Here is a 21347-nt window from a genome sequence, read left to right as displayed (position 1 = left end):
ACCGTCCATGTTTCAAAGCTATATAGTGTTTGTTTACAAAACTTTACATTGACTTTGTTTACAAACAATGGACTGAAACTATATTTTGGGTTCTGATAGACTACGACAGTTGAACTAAGCTCATGAGTCATTTATAAGTTATATTCTTCAACAATCAATGAGTACATATTATTAATATATAAATCCAAAGCTGGATGTAGCTACTGCAGATTGTGCATACTTCCCATCATGCATTTAACATTGGTGAAAACTCCCTCCAATCCAATGTCTGGCGGTGTGCAAGTGCACACTTTAGGAGAAAGGTTCATAATTAGGATGCGTCCTATCACTGTCTAATGCATAGTATGAACCCAACACTGTCTGATGTACGGTATGGACCCAACACTGTCTGATGTACGGTATGAACCCAACACTGTCTGATGTACGGTATGGACCCAACACTGTCTGATGTACGGTATGGACCCAACACTGTCTGATGTACGGTATGCACCCAACACTGTCTGATGTACGGTATGGACCCAACACTGTCTGATGTACGGTATGGACCCAACACTGTCTGATGTACGGTATGGACCCAACACTGTCTGATGCATAGTATGAACCCAACACTGTCTGATGTACGGTATGCACCCAACACTGTCTGATGTACGGTATGCACCCAACACTGTCTGATGTACGGTATGGACCCAACACTGTCTGATGTACGGTATGAACCCAACACTCTCTGATGTACGGTATGGACCCAACACTCTCTGATGTACAGTATGAACCCAACACTGTCTAATGCATAGTATGAACCCAATACTGTCTAATGCATAGTATGAACCCAACACTGTCTAATGCATAGTATGAACCCAACACTGTCTAATGCATAGTATGAACCCAACACTGTCTAATGTATAGTATGAACCCAACACTGTCTGATGTACGGTATGGACCCAACACTGTCTGATGTACCGTATGGACCCAACACTGTCTGATGTACGGTATGAACCCGAAACTGTCTGATGTACGGTATGGACCCAACACTCTCTGATGTACGGTATGGACCCAACACTGTCTGATGTACGGTATGAACCCAACACTGTCTGATGTACGGTATGGACCCAACACTGTCTGATGCATAGTATGAACCCAACACTGTCTGATGTACGGTATGCACCCAACACTGTCTGATGTACGGTATGGACCCAACACTGTGAAAAGTGTTGATGAGTCTCAGATCAGGCTAATAACAGGGCTGGATTACCGAACAGGCATGCAGGGCACGTGCCCCTGACCTCCAGGGGGCCCCAAACCCCCCAGAATGAAATGTTTTTTGAGAGGTTGGGGGGGGCCCTGGAGATAGGTGCCCTAAATGCGTTCGTCCGGCCCTGAATACGACACCAACAATGGCAGGTCACATCATCAGCTTCACATACAAAGATCACACCTTCTACATCTTTCCACCAAAACAATATTTCCAATTACTAGGGCTGTCAAATGAAAAATAAATAGATAATAATAGGTCATAGGTCATCACAGGATGTGCTCAAAGTTAACTGTAATTTAAGATTTTTTCATACAACAAAAACATTGCAAGAATATTAACGTCTTCATTTTGTCTAAAGTAACAGTTAGCGAAATTAGGTAAATTGAGAAAGCACACTTTTTTCAACCTCAATGTCAACTTGTTTTCACATCGCATTGTAGATTTTAGCTGTATATATCATGTATTTTGGATGTTTTCAGTGTATTTTCAATGCTTTCAGAAGATGCAATTAATCACAATAACAAAAATTATAAACTAAAATTACAACAAAAAAAAATGTTTCACCAAAGGGAGTCAATGAAAGAGCACCTCTGTATAAAGAGCACCTCTATATAAAGAGCTCCTCTATATAAAGAGCTCCTCTATATAAAGAGCCCCTCTATATAAAGAACCCCTCTATATAAAGAGCCCCTCTATATAAAGAGCCCCTCTATATAAAGAGCCCCTCTATATAAAGAGCCCCTCTATACAAAGAACCCCTCTATATAAAGAGCCCCTCTATACAAAGAACCTCTCTATATAAAGAGCCTCTCTATACAAAGAACCTCTCTATATAAAGAACCCCTCTATACAAAGAACCTCTCTATATAAAGAGCCCCTCTATATGAAGATATATAAAGAGCCCCTCTATATAATGAACTTCTCTATATAAAGAGCCCCTCTATATAAAGAACCTCTCTATATAAAGAGCCCCTCTATACAAAGAACCTCTCTATATAAAGAGCCCCTCTATATAAAGATATATAAAGAGCCCCTCTATATAAAGATATATAAAGAGCCCCTTTATCTAACAATTTCACAACAATACACACAATTCAAACCAATCTAAGTAAAGGAATGGAATTAAGAATATATAAATATATTGATGAGCAATGTCAGAGCAGCACAGTATAGAATACAGTATACATATGAGATGAGTAATGTAAGATATGAAAACATTATTAAAGGTTTAAGTTTATTAAAGTGGCCAGTAAGTTAAGTTTATTAAAGTGGTACAATTGAAGTCGGAAGTTTACATACACCTTAGCCAATTAAACTCAGTTTTTCACAATTCCTGACATTTAATCCTCGTAAAAACTCCCTGTTAGTCAGTTAGGATCACCACTTTATTTTAAGAATGTGAAATGTCAGAATAATAGTTGAGAGAATGATTTATGTCACGTTCTGACCTTTATTTCCTTTGTTTTGTCATTATTTAGTATGGTCAGGGCGTGAGTTGGGGTGGGCAGTCTATGTTTGTGTTTCTATGTTTGGTTTCTGTTTCGGCCTAGTATGGTTCTCAATCAGAGGCAGGTGTCGTTAGTTGTCTCTGATTGAGAATCATACTTAGGTAGCCTGGGTTTCACTGTTGGTTTGTGGGTGTTTGTTTCCTGTGTCAGTGTTTGTGCCACACGGGACTGTTTAGTTTATATTCACTTTTTTACTTTGTCTTCTGTCGTGTTCAGTTTATATTATTAAAACATGGACACTTACCACACTGCATTTTGCTCCGATCCCTGTTACTCCTCTTCAAACGAAGAGGAAATCTGTCGTTAAAATGTATTTCAGCTTTTATTTCTTTCATCACATTCCCAGTGGGACATAAGTATACATACACTCAATTAGTATTTGGTAGCATTGCCTTTAAATGGTTTAACTTGGGTCAAACGTTTTGGGTAGCCTTCCACAAACTTCCCACAATAAGTTGGGTGAATTTTGGCCCATTCCTCCTGACAGAGCTGGTGAAACTGAGTCAGGTTTGTAGGTCTCCTTGCTCGCACAAGCTTTTTCAGTTCTGCCCACAAATGTTCTATAGGATTGAGGTCAGAGCTTTGTGATGGCCACTCCAATACCTTGATTTTGTTGTCCATAAGCCATTTTGCCACAACTTTGGAAGTATGCTTAGGGTCATTGTCCATTTGGAAGACCCATTTGCGACAAAGCTTTAACTTCCTGACTGATGTCTTGAGATGTTGCTTCAATATATCAACATAATTTTCTGTCCTCATGATGCCATCTATTTTGTGAAGTGCACCAGTCCCTCCTGCAGCAAAGCACCCCCACAACATGATGATGCCACCCCCGTGCCTCACGGTTGGGATGGTGTTCTTCGGGTTGCAAGTCTCCACCTTTTTTCTCCAAACATAACGATGGTCATTATGGCCAAACAGTTATATTTTTGTTTCATCAGAACAGAGGACATTTCTCCAAAAAGTACGATCTTTGTCCCCATGTGCAGTTGCAAACCGTAGTCTGGTTTTTTATGGTGGTTTCGGAGCAGTGGCTTCTTCCTTGCTGAGCGGCCTTTCAGGTTATGTCGATATAGGACTCGTTTTACTGTGGATATAGATAATTTTGTGCCTGTTTCTTCCAGCATCTTCACAAGGTCCTTTGCTGTTGTTCTGGGATTCATTTGCATTTTTCGGCATTTTTTTTTCTTCAGGCGTTTGGAAATTGCTCCCAAGGATGAACCAGACTTGTGGAGGGCTACAATTTTCTATCTGAGGTCTTGGCTGATTTCTTTGGCTTTTCCCATGATGTCAAGCAAAGAGGCACTGAGTTTAAAGGTAGGCCTTGAAATTTGTCCACAGGTACACCTCCAATTGACTCAATTGATGTAAATTAGCCTATCAGAAGCTTCTAAATTCAAGACATAATTTTCTGGAATTTTCCAAGCTGTTTAAAGGCACAGTCAACTTAGTGTATGTAAACTTATGACCCACTGGAATTGTGACACAGTGAATTATAAGTGAAATAATCTGTCTGTAAACAACTGTTGGAAAAATTACTTGTGTCATGCACAAAGTAGATGTCCTAACCGACTTGCCAAAACCATATTTTGTTGACAAGAAATTTGTAGAGTGGTTGTAAAACAGGTTTTAATGACTCCAACCTAAGTGTATGTAAACTTCCAACTTCAGCTGTACGTCTTGATTTGCGACTCCACTTTGTCTCTATGCTGATGTTTTGCCTGTTTGATTGTCTTACAGAGGGAATAACTACACTGTTTGTATTCGGCCATATTCCCAGTCACCTTTCCATGGTTAAATGCGGTGGTTTGCGATTTCAGTTTTGCACGAATGCTGCCATCTATCCACGGTTTCTGGTTTGGGTAGGTTTTAATAGTCACAGTGGGAACAATATCTCCAATACACTTACTGATAAACTCAGTCACCGTATCAGTGTTTTTTTTGTCAATGTTATTCTCAGAGGTTACCCGGAAAACAATCTTGAAGCGTGGACTCCAATTGGTCAGACCGGCATTGAATAGTCATTAGCACGAGTACTTCCTTTTTGAGTTTCTGCCTATAGGAAGGGTGGAGCAAAATGGAGTCGTGATTAGATTTGCCCGAAAGGAGGGCGGGGGAGGGCCTTGTAGGCATCCAGGAAGTTGGAGTAGCAGTGGTTGAGGTGTTTTAGCAGCGTGAGTACTACAGTCAATGTGTTGATAGAACTTCAGTAGCGTTTTCCTCAAATTTGCTTTGTTAAAATCCCGAGCTACAATAAATGCGGCCTCAGGATATGTGGTTTCCAGTTTGCATAAAGTCCAGTGAAGTTCTTTGAGGGCCGTTGTGGTATCGGCTTGAGGGGGAATATACACGGCTGTGACTATAACCGACGAGAATTCTCTTGGGAGGTAATAAGGTTGGCATTTGATTGTGAGGTATTCTAGGTCGGGTGAACAAAAGGACTTGAGTTCCTGTATGTTATCGCAATCACAGTTAATCATGAAACATACATCCCCTCCCTTCTCCTTCCAGGAGAGACATTTATTGCAGAGGAGAATGGGAGAAACTCCCCAAATACTGATGTGCCAAGCTTGTAGCGTCATACCCAATTGCTGCCAAAGGCGATTCAACAAAGTAATGAGTAAATGGTCTGAATAATTATGTGAATGTGATATTTCTGTTTTTCATTTTGTATACATTTGCAAACATGTCTAAAAACCTCTTTGTTTTGTCATTATGGGGTATTGTGTGTAGACTGATGAGGGGAAAAAACTATTTAATCAATTGTAGAATAAGGCTGTAACCTAACAAAATGTGAAAACAATTCAAGGGGTCTGAATACTTTCAGAAGGCACTGTAGATATTTGATTTGGAATTTTAGGACCCCTTTAGGTATATATAAAGATACACAGTACCAGGCAAAAGATTGGAAACACCTACTCATTCCAGGGTTTTTATTTTTACTATTTTCTACATTGTAGAATAATAGTGAAGACATCAAAACGATGAAATAACATAATGTAGTAATCAAAAAATTGTTGACAGCTTTGCACATAATAGGTGTGCATTCTGAAAAGTACATTTGTGGAATTTCATTCTTTCTGAATGCGTTTGAGCCAACCCGTTCGTATTGTGACAAGGTAGGGGTGGTATACAGAAGATAGAACTATTTGGTAAAAGACCAAGTCCATATTATGGCAGGAACAGCTCAAATAAGCAAAGAGAAACTACAGTCCATCATTACTTTAAGACTTGAAGGTCAGTCAATACAGAACATTTCAATAACTTGCAGTCTCAAAAAACATCAAGTGCTGTGATGAAACTGGCTCTCATGAGGACCACCACAAGAAAGGAAGATCCAGAGTTACCTCTGCTGTAGAGGACAAGTTCATTAGAGTTACCTGGCTGTCATGAGGACCGCCACAGGAAAGGAAGATCCAGAGTTACCTCTGCTGTAGAGGACAAGTTCATTAGAGTTACCTGGCTGTCATGAGGACCACCACAGGAAAGGAAGATCCAGAGTTACCTCTGCTGCAGAGGATAAGTTCATTAGTTAACTGCACCTCAGATTGCAGCCAAAATAAATGCTTCATAGAGTTCAAGTAACAGACACATCTCAACATCAACTGTTCAGAGGGGACTGCGTGAATCAAGCCTACATGGTCAAATCGCTGAAAAGAAACCACTACTAAAGGACACCAGTAAGAAGAAGATACTTGCTTGGGCCAAGAAACACAAGGAATGGACATTAGACTGGTGGAAATCTGTCCTTTGGTCTAATGAGTCTGAATTTGAGATTTTTGGTTCCAACCACCGTGTCTTTGTGAGACGCAGAGTGGGTGAGCGGATGATATCCGCATGTGTGGTTCCCACCGTGAAGCATGGAGGAAGAGGTGTAATGGTGTGGGGGTGCTTTGCTGGTGACACTGTCTGATTTATTTAGAATTCAAGGCACATTCATTCAGGCACACTTAACCAGCATGGCTACCACAGCATTCTGCAGTGATACGCCATCCCATCTGGTTAGCGCTTAGTGGGATTATCATTTTTCAACAGGACAATGACCCAAAACACACCTCCAGGGCTATTTGACCAAGAAGGAGAGTGATGGAGGGCTGCATCAGATGACCTGGCCTCCACAATCACCCAACCTCAACCCAATTGAGATGGTTTGGGATGAGTTGGACCGCAGAGTGAAGGAAAAGCAGCCAACAATTGCTCAGCATATGTGGGAACTGCTTCAAGACTGTTGGAAAAGCATTCCACATTAAGCTGATTGAGAGAAGGCAAAGGGAAAGTGTCACGCCCTGACCTTAGAGAGCCGTTTTCTTTCTTTGTTTGGTCAGGGTGTGATGTGGGGTGGGCATTCTATGTTTTGTTTTCTATGTTTCTTTATTTCTATGTTTTGGCCGGGTGTGGTTCTCAATCAGGGACAGCTGTCGATCGTTGTCTCTGATTGGGAATCATACTTAAGTAGCCCTTTTTCCCTCCTTCAGTGTGGGTAGTTGACTTTGTTAGTGGCCTGTTTAGCCCAGTTAAGCTTCACGGTCGTTTCTATGTTTATTGTTTTGTTGGCGACATCATTATAATAAACGTAAGCATGCTCACCACGCTGCCCTTTTGGTCTACTTCTTTCCACGGCCGTGACACAAAGGGTGGCTACTTTGAAGAATCTCAAATATAAAATATATTTTGATTTGTTTAACACTTGGTTACTTGGTGTTGATGTACTTGGTGTTGGTGTACTTGGTGTTGGTGTACTTGGTGTTGATGTACTTGGTGTTGATGTACTTGGTGTTGGTGTACTTGGTGTTGGTGTACTTGGTGTTGGTGTACTTGGTGTTGATGTACTTGGTGTTGGTGTACTTGGTGTTGGTGTACTTGGTGTTGATGTACTTGGTGTTGGTGTACTTGGTGTTGGTGTACTTGGTGTTGGTGTACTTGGTGTTATTTCATAGTTTTGACGTCTTCACTATTATTCTACAATGTAGAAAATATAAAAAATAAAGAAAATCCCTTGAATGAGTAGGTGTGTCCAATTATATATATATTTTGATAAAATATTGAATTTGGCTTTTACTACGATAGTCCATAGAAACGGATTGAATAACGCATCTATAAATGGCAAATGACAGTCAAATAATAAATCATAAGGAATAAGATTTTGAAGTCTCTGTCCTATATCTAGGAGATATAAGAAAGTTCAGGAAATATTTTTGTTTTTTTGGACAGATATTTAACCCCTTATTTTTGTGTTTGTATGGGTTACCTTCAGAGGAGTCCTGTGACACCTGTGGGAGTGGTGGAGCAAAACAGAGAACACCATCGTGAGAAGACCGAAATTTCGGGGAAATCTCATGGTCTGACAAAACGGCAGACATAGGCGATTGCTTTGGATTGAGATTCAGCTAATTAACTGATATCTCCAGCTTTGATGGGTATTTTTTTATTTTTTTATTCTCTCACACCGAGTGCGTCAATAAACTCTACTCTCATGGAACACATCATCATGTTTTACCTGCTGAATGACAAAAGAGATTTGTGTTGTCTGAGTGAGTCAGTGTGGGACTGAGTGAGGAGACTAGAACAAATGTCCTCTTTCTGCAATGTTCCCTTCCCTTTATTTGAGGCACATTGGGTGAAATAACATTGTGTTCTTCTCTGAAATCAGCACCAGTCTAAAGCCATATTTTTTGGTCCTATTACCATCACAACACCGTTTTTGCCGTCACATAATTAAAGCCTATGATTCATGTAGGTCCATAAAACCTACTGCCCAGACACAGGCACGTGCACACGCACACACTGTATGTTCCTCAATGGTAAATAGACACAGAGCAACAGTAGGCAAACGTAAGCAGTTTCTCTAACACTAAGTGTCTACGTGGAGCAGTGTTGACACACACTAAAGCCAGGTGTTTTACTATTCAACGACTGAACAGCAACACCAAACAGCACCAATGGGTAAAAAAACATAAGCAAACCATAAATGAATGTCATTGGTGCACTCCTCTTTTCTTGTAGAATTGCTGATTTATTTATCCATAGTGGACCATATTTTTTTATTGGTTGTATTGACAGTTTCACAGAGACCACTGTGGGTGTCTTTCACAGAGACCACTCTGGGAGTCTTTCACAGAGACCACTAGGGGAATCTTTCACAGAGACCACTGTGGGAGTCTTTCACAGAGACCACTGTGGGTGTCTTTCACAGAGACCACTGTGGGTGTCTTTCACAGAGACCACTGTGGGAGTCTTTCACAGAGACCACTGTGGGTGTCTTTCACAGAGACCACTGTGGGAGTCTTTCATTACTGAGGAATGCACTGAGGATGACAGCATCACAGTAACCACCAGGTTGGCAGCCAAATTTTGTCCCCTGAAAGTTGATATAAGGATGACAGAGAGCTGATAAATGGATGACAGAGAGCTGATAGATGGATGACAGTGGTGATAAATGGATGACAGAGTGGTGATAGATGGATGACAGAGAGATGATAGATGGATGACAGTGGTGATAGAAGGATGACAGAGAGCTGATAGATGGATGACAGAGAGCTGATAGATGGATGACAGTGGTGATAGAAGGATGACAGAGAGCTGATAGATGGATGACAGAGAGGGAGCAGTTGGGAGAGGACAGTGTGTTGTGACCGGAGTGGAGATCTTGGTCCAGGCTGGATTTACACGTATGGATTTAGTGTTCAACTCATGAGGCAGGAACATCAGTCCCTGGACCATTCACCTTACTATTTCTATGTGAATATTTTGCCATTAATAAGGACAAACAAAAACAAATCTGAACAGAGCCTTAGGGATGGAACATAGCAGGAAGCATGGTCTACAAAAAAGAATCAGATTCCCATGTGTGGATGACTCAGGTCTCCACCAGTGCTGTTAGCAAGGTTAACTAATTTATCATTAATGCAGATGAGATAGTGTAAAAATACATTATTCAAAGTAGGGAGAACTGGACAGTGTTACTGCATGGAAACAAATTAAACAAGATACTGCACTAAGAAGTGCATCTGAGAATTAAATTGCCTAAAACGACGGACAAACCCTTATTTAGAGGCAAAAATCACACAAGAAACAGATGTTGGAAAGAGGTAGAGACATTCTCGCTGGATAATGGACCTGGCCTATCTTATTCCTTTACATTCCTGAATCCTCGTCACTCCCCTACATAAGACCGGGAAGAGTGAACATAAGTGCCAACAGCAAAGACCAGCAGTGTCGTTTATTCCTTAGTTTACACAAAACCCTCTGAATCTCAGGAACACATTCTCTACGGGAGTGGACCTTATCTGCAGTAATACCAGGAAGTGGTGAGGTTACACAGCTGGGGCCCAATCACGGTTAAGCTCCTAAAACAGATTGCTTTCATTAAACATCTATGAAATATCTTGTCAAACAGCCTCTGCACCGTCGTGTTGCTGAGACTTGCCAGAATAGCTACCAAAAGCTGATTTCAGGGGCCTGTCTCCACATACTCAGTCTAATGGCATCCATTAACAGCTCTATGGTGGGACGTTATCCCGAGAAAGACCACCGTGATCACCTCTGATGTAGGCTTCAGTATTTGATTGGCCTATCAGCCTATAAATGGAAACATTATTAGCTATCCGACAATGATTGCAGCTCTTGCTTCATTGAAAACAAGCACAACATCAGCGTCACTAAATAAGAGTATCATTGGGATTCAACAGGAGATCTCACACCTTTCATTAATTATTTACCTGCTGGTACACGGTCTCTAACAATGGAATGTAATTGGGCATTCAGCGGCACAGCTTTAGTCTGATTCCGTCTTTATAATATCCATTTAGCCGATGTGGTGTGAACCTGTTCTCCTGGGGAGACTGTCTATTTACACACTTCAGTCTAAACCTAGCCTGAGCCCAGGGTAACGTGATGCTGGAGACACCTGCTATTACCACCTTGTATCAACACCAGCCAACTCCCTGTCCTGGGAACAGCTCAGCTGTCAGAATCACTCCCAGAGTAGAAATCACTCCGGGATGAAATAATTATACTGTAAAAGAATCCTCAGAGGACAATAAAGAAGTGACTAGAATATAAAGAGAAAATTAGTGTATCTTTGAAAGTGTGACATTTCGAGGGACATCACTGGGACACACGTAATAGCTGTAATAGACTGTTTGATTATGAGTGTATTATTACTAGTGCTTCTGTTTTAGTATTATTTAATGATGAATATGCCATTCAAGCCATATGTATCTCTCACCCTTACCAGTTGTCAAGCACAGCAAAACAGATTTTAATTGTAAGGGTGTGTGAGTTCAGTTGGTGTTGTTTAACTGTCTCGTTAGTCTTTGATAGTCTACAGGTGGCTTGGTGTCAGACATTTTGCTTTGGCACCCAAAAACACTGACAGGGCTATTGTATAATCTGCTAACTAACATTTACTAACATTGAGAACTATACATAGTACAGTAGATAGCTACTACAACTAATCTCATCTTTCTCAGCATAACTCATAACCTGGATATAAACAGCTGGGCAAATAATCCAAGATGACCCACAGCACAGGAGGAAAAATAATGTAGTCAAAATTCCAAAAAGCAGAGAGTGCATAGCTACAGGCTGGGCAGCGAGTCCCCTACCATCCCCTACAGCTGACCGACAGCCATGTAAACAGATGGTGAACATTACTCTCCTCAAAGACCATGAGTCAGAGGATCTGATAAAACTTAATGATTAGCTCAGAGCAGAGAAATGCAAAACATTGGACTACAGTCATATTTCATCTGTGTGATCTGTCTGTCACTGGTCTCTATTGTGGCTACAGGTCTATGGCCCTGGCCAACAATCCTGCTGGTTAGTGTCCAGGCCTACAGGCTCTGGTTAAGCACTGGGCTTGGTGCTTTGATCTGGGTATTAGAGTGAGACAATCTGGCAGCAGGTGGGGTAGATTAGCTGGATTGGATCTATTTACTACATAGCAGACCAGGGAACTCCCAGAAAATCTATTCTCATTGTCCTGGGTTACCTGGGGTTACCTAGGGTTACTGGCTGATGCCCCACTGAGACTGATAAGAGGTTGACACACAAAAGTCAGCCAAAGAGTGTGTGTGTGTGTGTGTGTGTGTGTGTGTGTGTGTGTGTGTGTGTGTGTGTGTGTGTGTGTGTGTGTGTGTGTGTGTGTGTGTGTGTGTGTGTGTGTGTGTGTGTGTGTGTGTGTGTGTGTGTGTGTGTGTGTGCATGCACACTTTTCTCAGTATTTAAAAGACTGTCTAGTTTGCCGATAGATACAAATAGATTCGTACAACTGCAAAAAAAAATGATATATTACCGTTGAAGAACAATAAATGATTTATTAAATACAAATACCATATCACATTAGTTCAGCCTAAATGTACACATACACAATGACCACCGTAAAAAATAAAGAAAACATCAATGCCGATACAGTAGATCATTTTGAACAACAGGGAATGGTGCTAGATTACTTACACCATACTGTGTGACTGACATGCAGCATGGGAAATGTGTCACCTCCAGATTGTATTCTTGGTCAGTAGTACAGGTCTCTCCAGTTACCAGATAAAACACTTCTGTTTATGATAATATATACAATAATCATAACACTGGCTAGCAGCAGCAGACCCACGCACTGTTACAGTGGAACAATGCAGAAAGAAGCCGTGGCTCTACAACAAGGGTCTTCAACCATTTCTTGCCCAGGGACCCCCTCCCAGGGAACAGGCGACCAATGGAACCCCCTCCCAGGAAAACCGGTGACCCAGGGACCCCTTCCTATGATTTATTTGGGCTGCAATTTCTGAGGCTGGTAACTCTAATGAACTTATCCCCTGCAGCAGAGGTACCTCTGGGTCTTTCTTTCCTGTGGCGGTCCTCACGAGAGCCAGTTTCATCATAGCGCTTGATGGTTTGTGCAACTGCACTTGAAGAAACTTTCAAAGTTCTTGAAATGTTCCATATTGACTGACTTTCATGTCTTAAAGTAATGATGGACTGTCATTTCACCCTGCTTATTTGACCTGTTCTTGCCATGATATGGACGTCTTTTACCAAATAGGGCTATCTTCTGTATACCCACCCCAACCTTGTCACAACACAACTGATTGGCTCAAACGTATTAAGAAGGAAATAAATTCCACAAATTAACTTTTAAAAAGGCACGCCTGTTAATTGAAATGCATTCCAGGTGACTACCTCATGAAGCTGTTTGAGAGAATGCCAAGAGTGTGCAAAGCTGTCATCAAGGCAAAGGGTGGCTACTTTGAAGAATCTCAAATATAAAATATATTTTGATTTGTTTAAAACATGTTTGGTTACTACATGATTCCATATGTGTGTTATTTCATAATGATGATGTCTTCACCATTATTCTACCATGTAGAAATTAGTTTAAAAAATCAAGAAAAACTGTGTCCAAACTTTTGAATGGTACTGTACATTAGCAACAAAATATATCACATGTCTTATCATCGGGTGAAGTAAGAAGAAATAAAAATTAATACATTTGGTAGATAGTTTCATTATTTTGACCTTCCCACATTATAATTAGAAGAGGAAGTGTAAACTCTAGCCTATGAGTTAGAAAGGTCACTCCAAACACATTTTTGCTAGGAGCATCTGTTTAGCTGGTTAAACAAGGGTTAGCCATGTGATGGCAAAACATTTAGGTCCAAGTCAAGAAAACTTCGCAGCAACCAGCAACACTGGTTGTCTATTTATTCATTGTGTTATTATGTTCTGTTTTGTTTCTATCTGCAATGCTGGGAAGGTGTCAGTAAGTAAGCATTTCATTGTTAGTCTACACCTGTCATTTACGAAGCATATGACAAATACATTTTTGATTTAATTCATTTGCAGGTGCATGAGTATAATTGTCTCTAATGAATGTAATTCGCTCAATATTAGGAGTTAAGAAATACAATTACCATCATAAGAAATAAGATATTCTCCTATTTCTACTGTAGGTATGACATTCTAATTTGATTTATTCTGTTGTTGCTAACGACATTCATTAAAATATTTTTACACATATATAATTGTATATATATTTTGCAGACCCCCAGCAGCACCTCTGTGGGCCCCTAGGGGGCCGTGGACCCCCGGTTGAATACCCCTGCGCTATAAGGTAATAGCAAATACAGAATGTTTGAAATACATTACACTTGCAGAATTGATTCACATGACTAAAAGGTATGCAATTGAAACTGTACATCGTTTTACCATCATGGCAACAGCTACAGTGTGGAACCTGCAATGCCACATTCCCTGGAGCATTAGATTGGGACTCATATCAGGCCAGCAGAGATTGAGAAATGTAAACTCAGTTTCTTTGATCAGTGGTCAGAGGCACCATTCCTTCCCACAGTGGAGATCAATATCTGTGCAAAAGAGAAGAGCTGCCCTTCAGTCCAGTGAGTGTTATTGTCCAACATGGACACAGCTGTTTCCATTGCATCTTTCTCGTCTCCTTGTCAGAAGAGATGTGTGAACCCCTGTAGACGAACTCCACCAGTCAGTCCTTCTCATGCCTGCCTCAGTGCTTCCCAGTGCACAACAGCTGTGGGCATATGAAATGTCATGTTGTTCATGGAATCCAGGCGCAATGTCCTGTCCTGTAATGTAGGACACTGGCCTTAGCAACAGGATGTCTCTATAAAAGGGCTGGGGAGCAGCAGAGGTGAGAATAAGCGTTGGACTGGAAAAATATGGTTATAAACAGTGTTGACGGATCCTCCTGTCTGCTCCAGTTAACAGCCTTACCAGAGGGGGGCAGTGTGCTCTCTCACTACACAGAACCAGGTCTTAGAACGTAACAGACACGAATGGGTTTAATCTCAGACCTAGCATGTCAGACATGAAAATAAACATTTAACAAAATAAAATTGACTGCTAATATTTCTAGCAAATATTTATTTCTAATAAAACATTTCCAGCTGTAAAATATTCTGCCTTTGTTACCTCTGAGAATGTACAGTAATTTCATTTGGCAAATGACAAGTTTTCAGTAGAATTAAATAATTTTGATACGTAAATATCTAAGACCATGTCTCGTACTTTTTGTAGCTACGTGTCTGAAGTTATACACAATATATTCATGGTAACATTTTGCAATGCAAGGATAATATGTTATTCACATTTACAGTACATCAAAAGTGTCCTTGTGTCCATAACAAAGAGGGTGAGTTAGTGAGTTAACAGTACCTCATGTATTCCTATGAAATCAAACCTCCAAAGCACCATTGTCTGAGCAAACTCTGACTTAAGTATGTACTTACATACTTAATGCAGGCAAAACCAAGTATATGTTATTCTCCAAATCCCGTAATAATGGATATGATGATGAATGAATATACTGGATATGTACATTGGTTGATGCCCTCATTGACCATGTCCTCGCTTGTAAATATCTGGGCATCTGGATGGATGAAAAAGCTCTTTCAAAAAGCATGTTGACGAATTAGTTAAGAAATTAAGAATTAAAATGGAATAGGTCATGAATTCTATAGGAATAGGTTATGCCTTTCATTAGACAGGAGAAATCAAATCATTCAGTCAACATTCATACCGGTTACAGACTATGAAGATATTGTCCATATGAATGCAGCTGCCACTGTATTGAAGCTATTGGACACACTACGGTTTATTACGGGCAATAGGTTCAGTACACATCACTGTATTGAAGCTATTGGACACACTACGGTTTATTACGGGCAATAGGTTCAGTACACATCACTGTATTGAAGCTATTGGACACACTACGGTTTATTACGGGCAATAGGTTCAGTACACATCACTGTATTGAAGCTATTGGACACACTACGGTTTATTACGGGCAATAGGTTCAGTACACATCACTGTATTCTGTATCAGAAAGTAGAAGTCTTGTAGATCCATGCATTGCACTCTTTTTGTTTATAAAGCCCTCTTGCACAAACGTCCGCCATACCTATCTTCATTGTTAACTTACAAGATACCAGACCCGGTCTCATGGATGGCTCTCTCTGGGGATCCCTTCGATCTAAAAAAAAAATGTGATGAATTGGTGCCTCTAAAGCAATTCAAAAGGCTGGTTGAGGACCTTTGTACTGAAGAATGTGTTTGTTTTCTATGATTGTGTTCTGCTTTTCATGTATTGATGTGAATATTGATGTGTATATTGATGTGTATATTGATGTGTGTACAGGGCTCATCTGAACAAGAGACCTTGGTCTCAGCATGACTCGCTGTCAAAAAAGGTTAAATAAATATTCAGACAGTTAGCACAAGCATACAGACACCTACACACACACATCACTAGCTATCTAAGTAGTTGTAAAGTAACAGGGTTTAGTATAGACCTATACACAAAGAAATCGTTTGAAGCATTCTAAATATTTACAGTCAGTGCATGATGAGACCATTTTAGAGTAACTTTTTTCACTTCGCTGGCTGACGTGAGGGTGCGATGCAGTCTATGTTCTCTATAAGTTTCAATATATGGGGCAGCAGAGTAGCCTAGTGAGCGTTGGGCGTTAGAGCGTTGGATTAGTAACCGGAAGGTTGCAAGTTCAAACCCCCGAGCTGACAAGGTACAAATCTGTGGTTCTACCCCTGAACAGGCAGTTAACCCACTGTTCCTAGGCCGTCATTGAAAGTAAGAATTTGTTCTTAACTGACTTGCCCAGTTAAATAAAGGTAAAAATAATTTTTAAAATGTTTCACTAAAAGTGAGCTACACCATTAGCTGTGTTCATTACAGGCTGAATCACTGTGTTTTAGAGGTTTCTTTTCATTAACACCTGGACAAAATCTGCAAAAAATTGAGGACACCTACAGCGTTCATCATCACTGAGAGCACCTACCCACCTACCTACCCAACCAACCACCCACCTACCTACCCACCTACCCACCTACCTACCCACCCAACCACCTACCTACCCACCCAACCACAACATCTGCAAGTTCCAATCTTACATTTGATCATTCTTAGACAAGAATATGTGCAAATTCTGCAAAAGATATAGGGGAGAGTGGGGTAAGTTGAGACATTTTTTTTTTACATTCAGCATCACACCTCAAGAGAAATGTAGTATTCTTTCTAAAAAAAAGATATCTACATAGTTTTGAAAACATAGCTTGTCCAAAAAAAGTGGATTCCTGACTATGGGGTAAGTTGTAAATTGAGAATAGGGACAGAGTAAGTTAAGCCGCATTGGGGTAAGTGGGTGTTGGTGTCCTGTGACAGTGGGTGTTGGTGTCCTGTGACAGTGGGTGATGGTGTCCTGTGACCGTGGGTGATGGTGTCCTGTGACCGTGGGTGATGGTGTCCTGTGACCGTGGGTGATGGTGTCCTGTGACCGTGGGTGATGGTGTCCTATGACAGTGGGTGTTGGTGTCCTGTGACCGTGGGTGATGGTGTCCTGTGACAGTGGGTGATGGTGTCCTGTGACCGTGGGTGATGGTGTCCTATAACAGTGGGTGATAGTGCTGGTAGGTCAAAGTTTAATTAATGGAATGGGGGTGTACATTAAGATATAGATCTCTTTTTAATATCACTTACCCTTCCATTTGTCAACCAGTTGTCTGGGAAAGGGAGGTTGTTTCGTAGGCAGTTCTCTACATTAAAGGCTGCTAAGCCCATGAAACTGGTCTGTGAGATTCTTGAAATGTTAATCAAGCTGAGACTCCATGTCATCAGATAAGACCTGGTGTGTCTCTGCTACTCTGTCATAGCCTCCCTTTCACACAGATACATGTTAATCGTCTTTTTTGTTAATGTACCTCTTCAGTGTCATTCAGTCTATTTGTTCATCCCTTGCTGTTGTTCAAATGGACTTCATCCCTTCTCTCATTTCCTTGGCTGCTCTCCAGAGCCTGTTTTATGTTTGTATACACGAGGCATGATGATGTCTGCTCTGTAACAATGTTGAGGTCATATGTAAGGCACACTGCAGGAATACTAAGCATAAAACTGACCAAATGCAATCATCATTTGAATGGGGGTATAGTGGCCATTGGCTCAATTTACCCCAAGGCAAACATTTAGTCTTTATTAGCCCCCACAGCTACAAGGATGCATTTTAATGCAGGTTTAGGACCTCATATTGAAATGTATAGAGACCCCAACAGATGTATAAGTCTTAAAACCTTGGTTTAGATAAAAGCATCATGAAACCTTTAAGACAATATATTTGACTTTGTGAAAATCATTTTTTGGGGGAACTAATTTTCTTTTTCTCTGCGGTTTCTTCCTTCACAGACTCCATGAAATGATGACCTCTTCCTAAATATCTGCTCACATGATTAATGTTGTGTATGGTTTCCTAGAAACGAAGTGGCTCAACTTCCCCCACTCTCCCTTACTGTAGTGGTTTATTTCCTTATATTTTCGCTACGTTAGTACATTGCGTATATCTATTACTACATTCTGTTTGTCTCCCAAATCAGACAGCTTGTCCAGGAATCTCTGTAAACACTGTAGCTTCACAACAGCAAATAAATAAATAAATAAATAAAACCTCCCCAAAAATACAACTTGAAACACTAGAGCAACAGCGGAGAGCAGCACAACAACAACCGTTCCCACGGTCGCCATTAACAACCAATAACACAGAGAAGCAGCAAGGTAGAGTGTAAAAGCAATCACTAAATATAACTTTACAGTCTAAATGTACTGGCTGGGTATTGGTGTCAGAATGACGTACAATGGTGTTCATACTACCCAGCATTAAGGTACTGCTGCTCTGACCTATACTGTGCTTGCAAGGGTTATTGAGGCTTGTCTGTCTGTGTGTCCTTACACACACCGTCTGAGGGGCGGCAGGACATGCGTATATAACCACACTTAAATGGTGTTGTAGAGAAGGTGAAGGTTGAGGTATTGAAGGTGGTGGCTGGAGGGAGTGGGACAGAGCAGCGTGAGCGTTTGTTTAAATGTTTTTTGGTGCGGTGCAGCTGGTAATAGTGCCTGCCTGTGATGATATGCACCTGCCGTCACTCGTCAGAGAGTTGGATTTGTGGGCGTGGCCGAGGGAGCGTTCAGAATCCCACAGACAGACAGAAGCCCCTGGGAGAGACCCAGGTCAATATGGAATGTGTTACAGACAGAGGGCTGGCTACAGGCACAAGTGGGAGGGACATATATTACTGTAGAACCCTAATTTGATCTCTTAATTCTCTGGACCTTTCCTACCCTGGCCTTTCAGACCACTCCCAGCAAAGAACAGCCAGTTCAACTGACAGACAACATTATTAATTTTCATACAAACAGATTATAATGATTTGTTCTTGAAGCTCTTTGAGATGGAGATGAATCAAAAACAATGCTAATGAGGTAGATTTTTTTTTTTGTGCAACCAAACTGGAGACATGAACTTAGTACCTGAACCCTGGTGTTGAAATACACACAGACACAAGCACTAGAGTACATAACATGTGCACATACTCATGTCTACAAACCACACGTACACATGATCACGTCCACAAACAATACTTCCTAAGTCTTTTTCAGACTGTTCAATATTAAGATGAAACATAACATTTAATAACCTACACATTACTAGAATAATATTCTTATAGTAACACATTTAAGCATGGAAATAGATTCACATGTCTTTTCCTATCCCATGTCTGCTCACCAGGTCTGACTAAACGAGAAAGACCAGTCTACTGGTAACAACCTGCGATTCAGACAATGGAGGCAAGTGAAGGTTTATTGCAATTCCTGTTTGTGTTGGGGACACTAGACCGAGAGCCAGTACTCAGCTCCATGGTCCCAGTATCATGTATAGAGCTGCCTGGCTTATCCTTAGGGCTAACCTGCAAACTGTGTCCTCTGTATATGTATTCATTAGTGGGGAAAGCAGTCCCTCTTAGGCACAGAATCTCCTGGAAGGCGTACCTGAACTCAGGGCTCCTGCAGTATATGAGGGGGTTGAATGCTGAGTTGGCGTATCCTATCCAGTTCAATATCCTGAATGGCATTTTAATGTTGTCCACCTTCCAGATGGTCACCGCCACGTTGAGCACGAAGAATGGCAGCCAGCAGAGAGTAAAGGTTCCCATGATGATCCCCAACGTCTTCAGGGCTTTGTGTTCCTTCAGACAGAACTTTGGCCTCTTCCCGTTCCCCCCTCCTCCTCCCCCACCATCCTGCCCCTTGTTGTTGTTGATAATCTGGGCGTGGAACCGTCCCTCGCTGCCACGTATCTTCTGCAGCTGCTTCCTGGCCTCCTGGAAGACGCGTCCGTAGACGAAGGCCATGACCGCCAGTGGGATGTAGAAGGAGACGACGGAGGAGGCAACGGCGTAGGCTGCGTTGGTGTTGAAGTCACAGCAGTGGGCGTTCTCCAGGCAGCTGAGCGCCTCGGGCTCGTCAGACACCCACCATTTCATGTGGATTGGCAGGAAGGAGATTAGGGCGGCCACGCCCCACACCGTCACAACCACCACGCACGCCTTTTGCTTGGTCAGCAGGGACGGGTAGCGCAACGGCGATGTGATGGCCAGATAACGGTCCAGCGCGATCACACATAGCGTCTCGATGCTGGCCGTCACACACAAGACATCTGCCGCCGTCCAGAACTCGCACAGGAAGCTGCCAAAGTGCCAGGTGTTGAGGAGGATGTAGCAGGCACCGAAGGGCACCACCAGCAGGCCCATGACCAGATCAGCACAGGCCAGAGACGTGATGAACATGTTGGTGACCGTCTGCAGCCGCTGGAAGCGCACAATGGCGGTGATGACCAGCACGTTGCCAAAGACGATGCCCAAAACCAGCAGGGCCATGATGATGCCCAGCAGCACTGCCTCGGCCTCACTGTACTCCGAGTAAGACCACTGGTGAGACGACGAGTTCCTCTCCACTGGTAGGTCCGATAGGTTGAACAAGGCAGACGTGCTCACATTCTCCATGATCTATGGGCTGCTTGAAGAGATTAGATAAGAAGAAACGTATTGTCTTAGACACCCATAAAACAAAGAATAAACCATATAGGTTTATAAGCTAGTGTAAATGTAATGTGTATAAAGTCAACGTAGGAAGCATGAGTGAGGATTGATCAATTCTGAGTAATTTCATCCAAGATTTCTTAGAGGCAATTTAATTGAATACTTAATCTTGAAGTAGTTTACCAACCTCCAAATGTTCTCCTGGTCTCCCATAAATCTAAAAGTATTCCTTTTTTGGATAAAAATACGTTGCAGCTCCAATTAGGTGTTTATACTTCATTAGAAATGTTCTCCCTTCCTCTTTTGCCGTGTGACACACATTAACAGTCCCCCTTGCTCTGTGTTCTAACACCACTCTGTCACTGTTGAATGTTGTTCCCGACCTAGTCAGTGCTCTTATAGCAGGCAAGAATGACATCACACTCTGGCAACAGCCAATCAGCAGGCAGGCAGACCACAGGAGAAGTGAATAACAGTTCCTTTTAAACACAGTCATGTTTTTCCACAGAATCAAGTCAAATTAACATTATGTAACTTTGTTTTTATCTGTAATATTTGTAAAGGAAAATATTTTAAAAATGTAATCAGATCAATCAAAGAAACTGCTGTTGTGATCGTGATAAAAGCTGTACGTCATTAAATTAAACCATACTAGATTATTATTTTGTTCCAAA

At 41.5% G+C, this 21347-nt stretch overlaps 1 protein-coding gene across 3 annotated transcripts; it reads right to left on the bottom strand.

The window, feature by feature from the left end:
• Positions 1–13426: 13426 nt before the first annotated feature.
• LOC112228307 (beta-2 adrenergic receptor) lies at positions 13427–21026 on the bottom strand. Of its 3 annotated transcripts, XM_042309303.1 has the most exons (3): positions 20861–21026; positions 19625–20647; positions 13427–15763 (listed from the first exon to the last, which is right to left on the bottom strand). In XM_042309303.1, exons 2-3 carry the CDS (start codon positions 20635–20637, stop codon positions 15709–15711), a joined length of 1068 nt encoding a protein of 355 aa, XP_042165237.1. In that variant the 5' UTR covers positions 20638–20647; positions 20861–21026; the 3' UTR covers positions 13427–15708. The 3 variants fall into 3 exon arrangements, with proteins under 3 accessions (XP_042165237.1, XP_024249274.1, XP_024249273.1); XM_024393506.1 differs by lacking the exon at positions 13427–15763 and having other exon boundaries at positions 18078–20650; XM_024393505.1 differs by lacking the exon at positions 13427–15763 and having other exon boundaries at positions 18078–20647.
• Positions 21027–21347: the final 321 nt, after the last annotated feature.

This window comes from Oncorhynchus tshawytscha, linkage group LG30 (genome assembly GCF_018296145.1).
Source record: "Oncorhynchus tshawytscha isolate Ot180627B linkage group LG30, Otsh_v2.0, whole genome shotgun sequence".
In the NCBI taxonomy this organism is placed as follows: Eukaryota; Metazoa; Chordata; class Actinopteri; order Salmoniformes; family Salmonidae; genus Oncorhynchus; species Oncorhynchus tshawytscha.
This window is presented reverse-complemented; position numbering and strand designations above follow the sequence as displayed.

Coding starts and splice junctions, on each gene's coding strand:
- LOC112228307 (XM_024393506.1), bottom strand. CDS start 20,637: ATGGAGAATGTGAGCACGTCTGCCTTGTTCAACCTATCGGACCTACCA.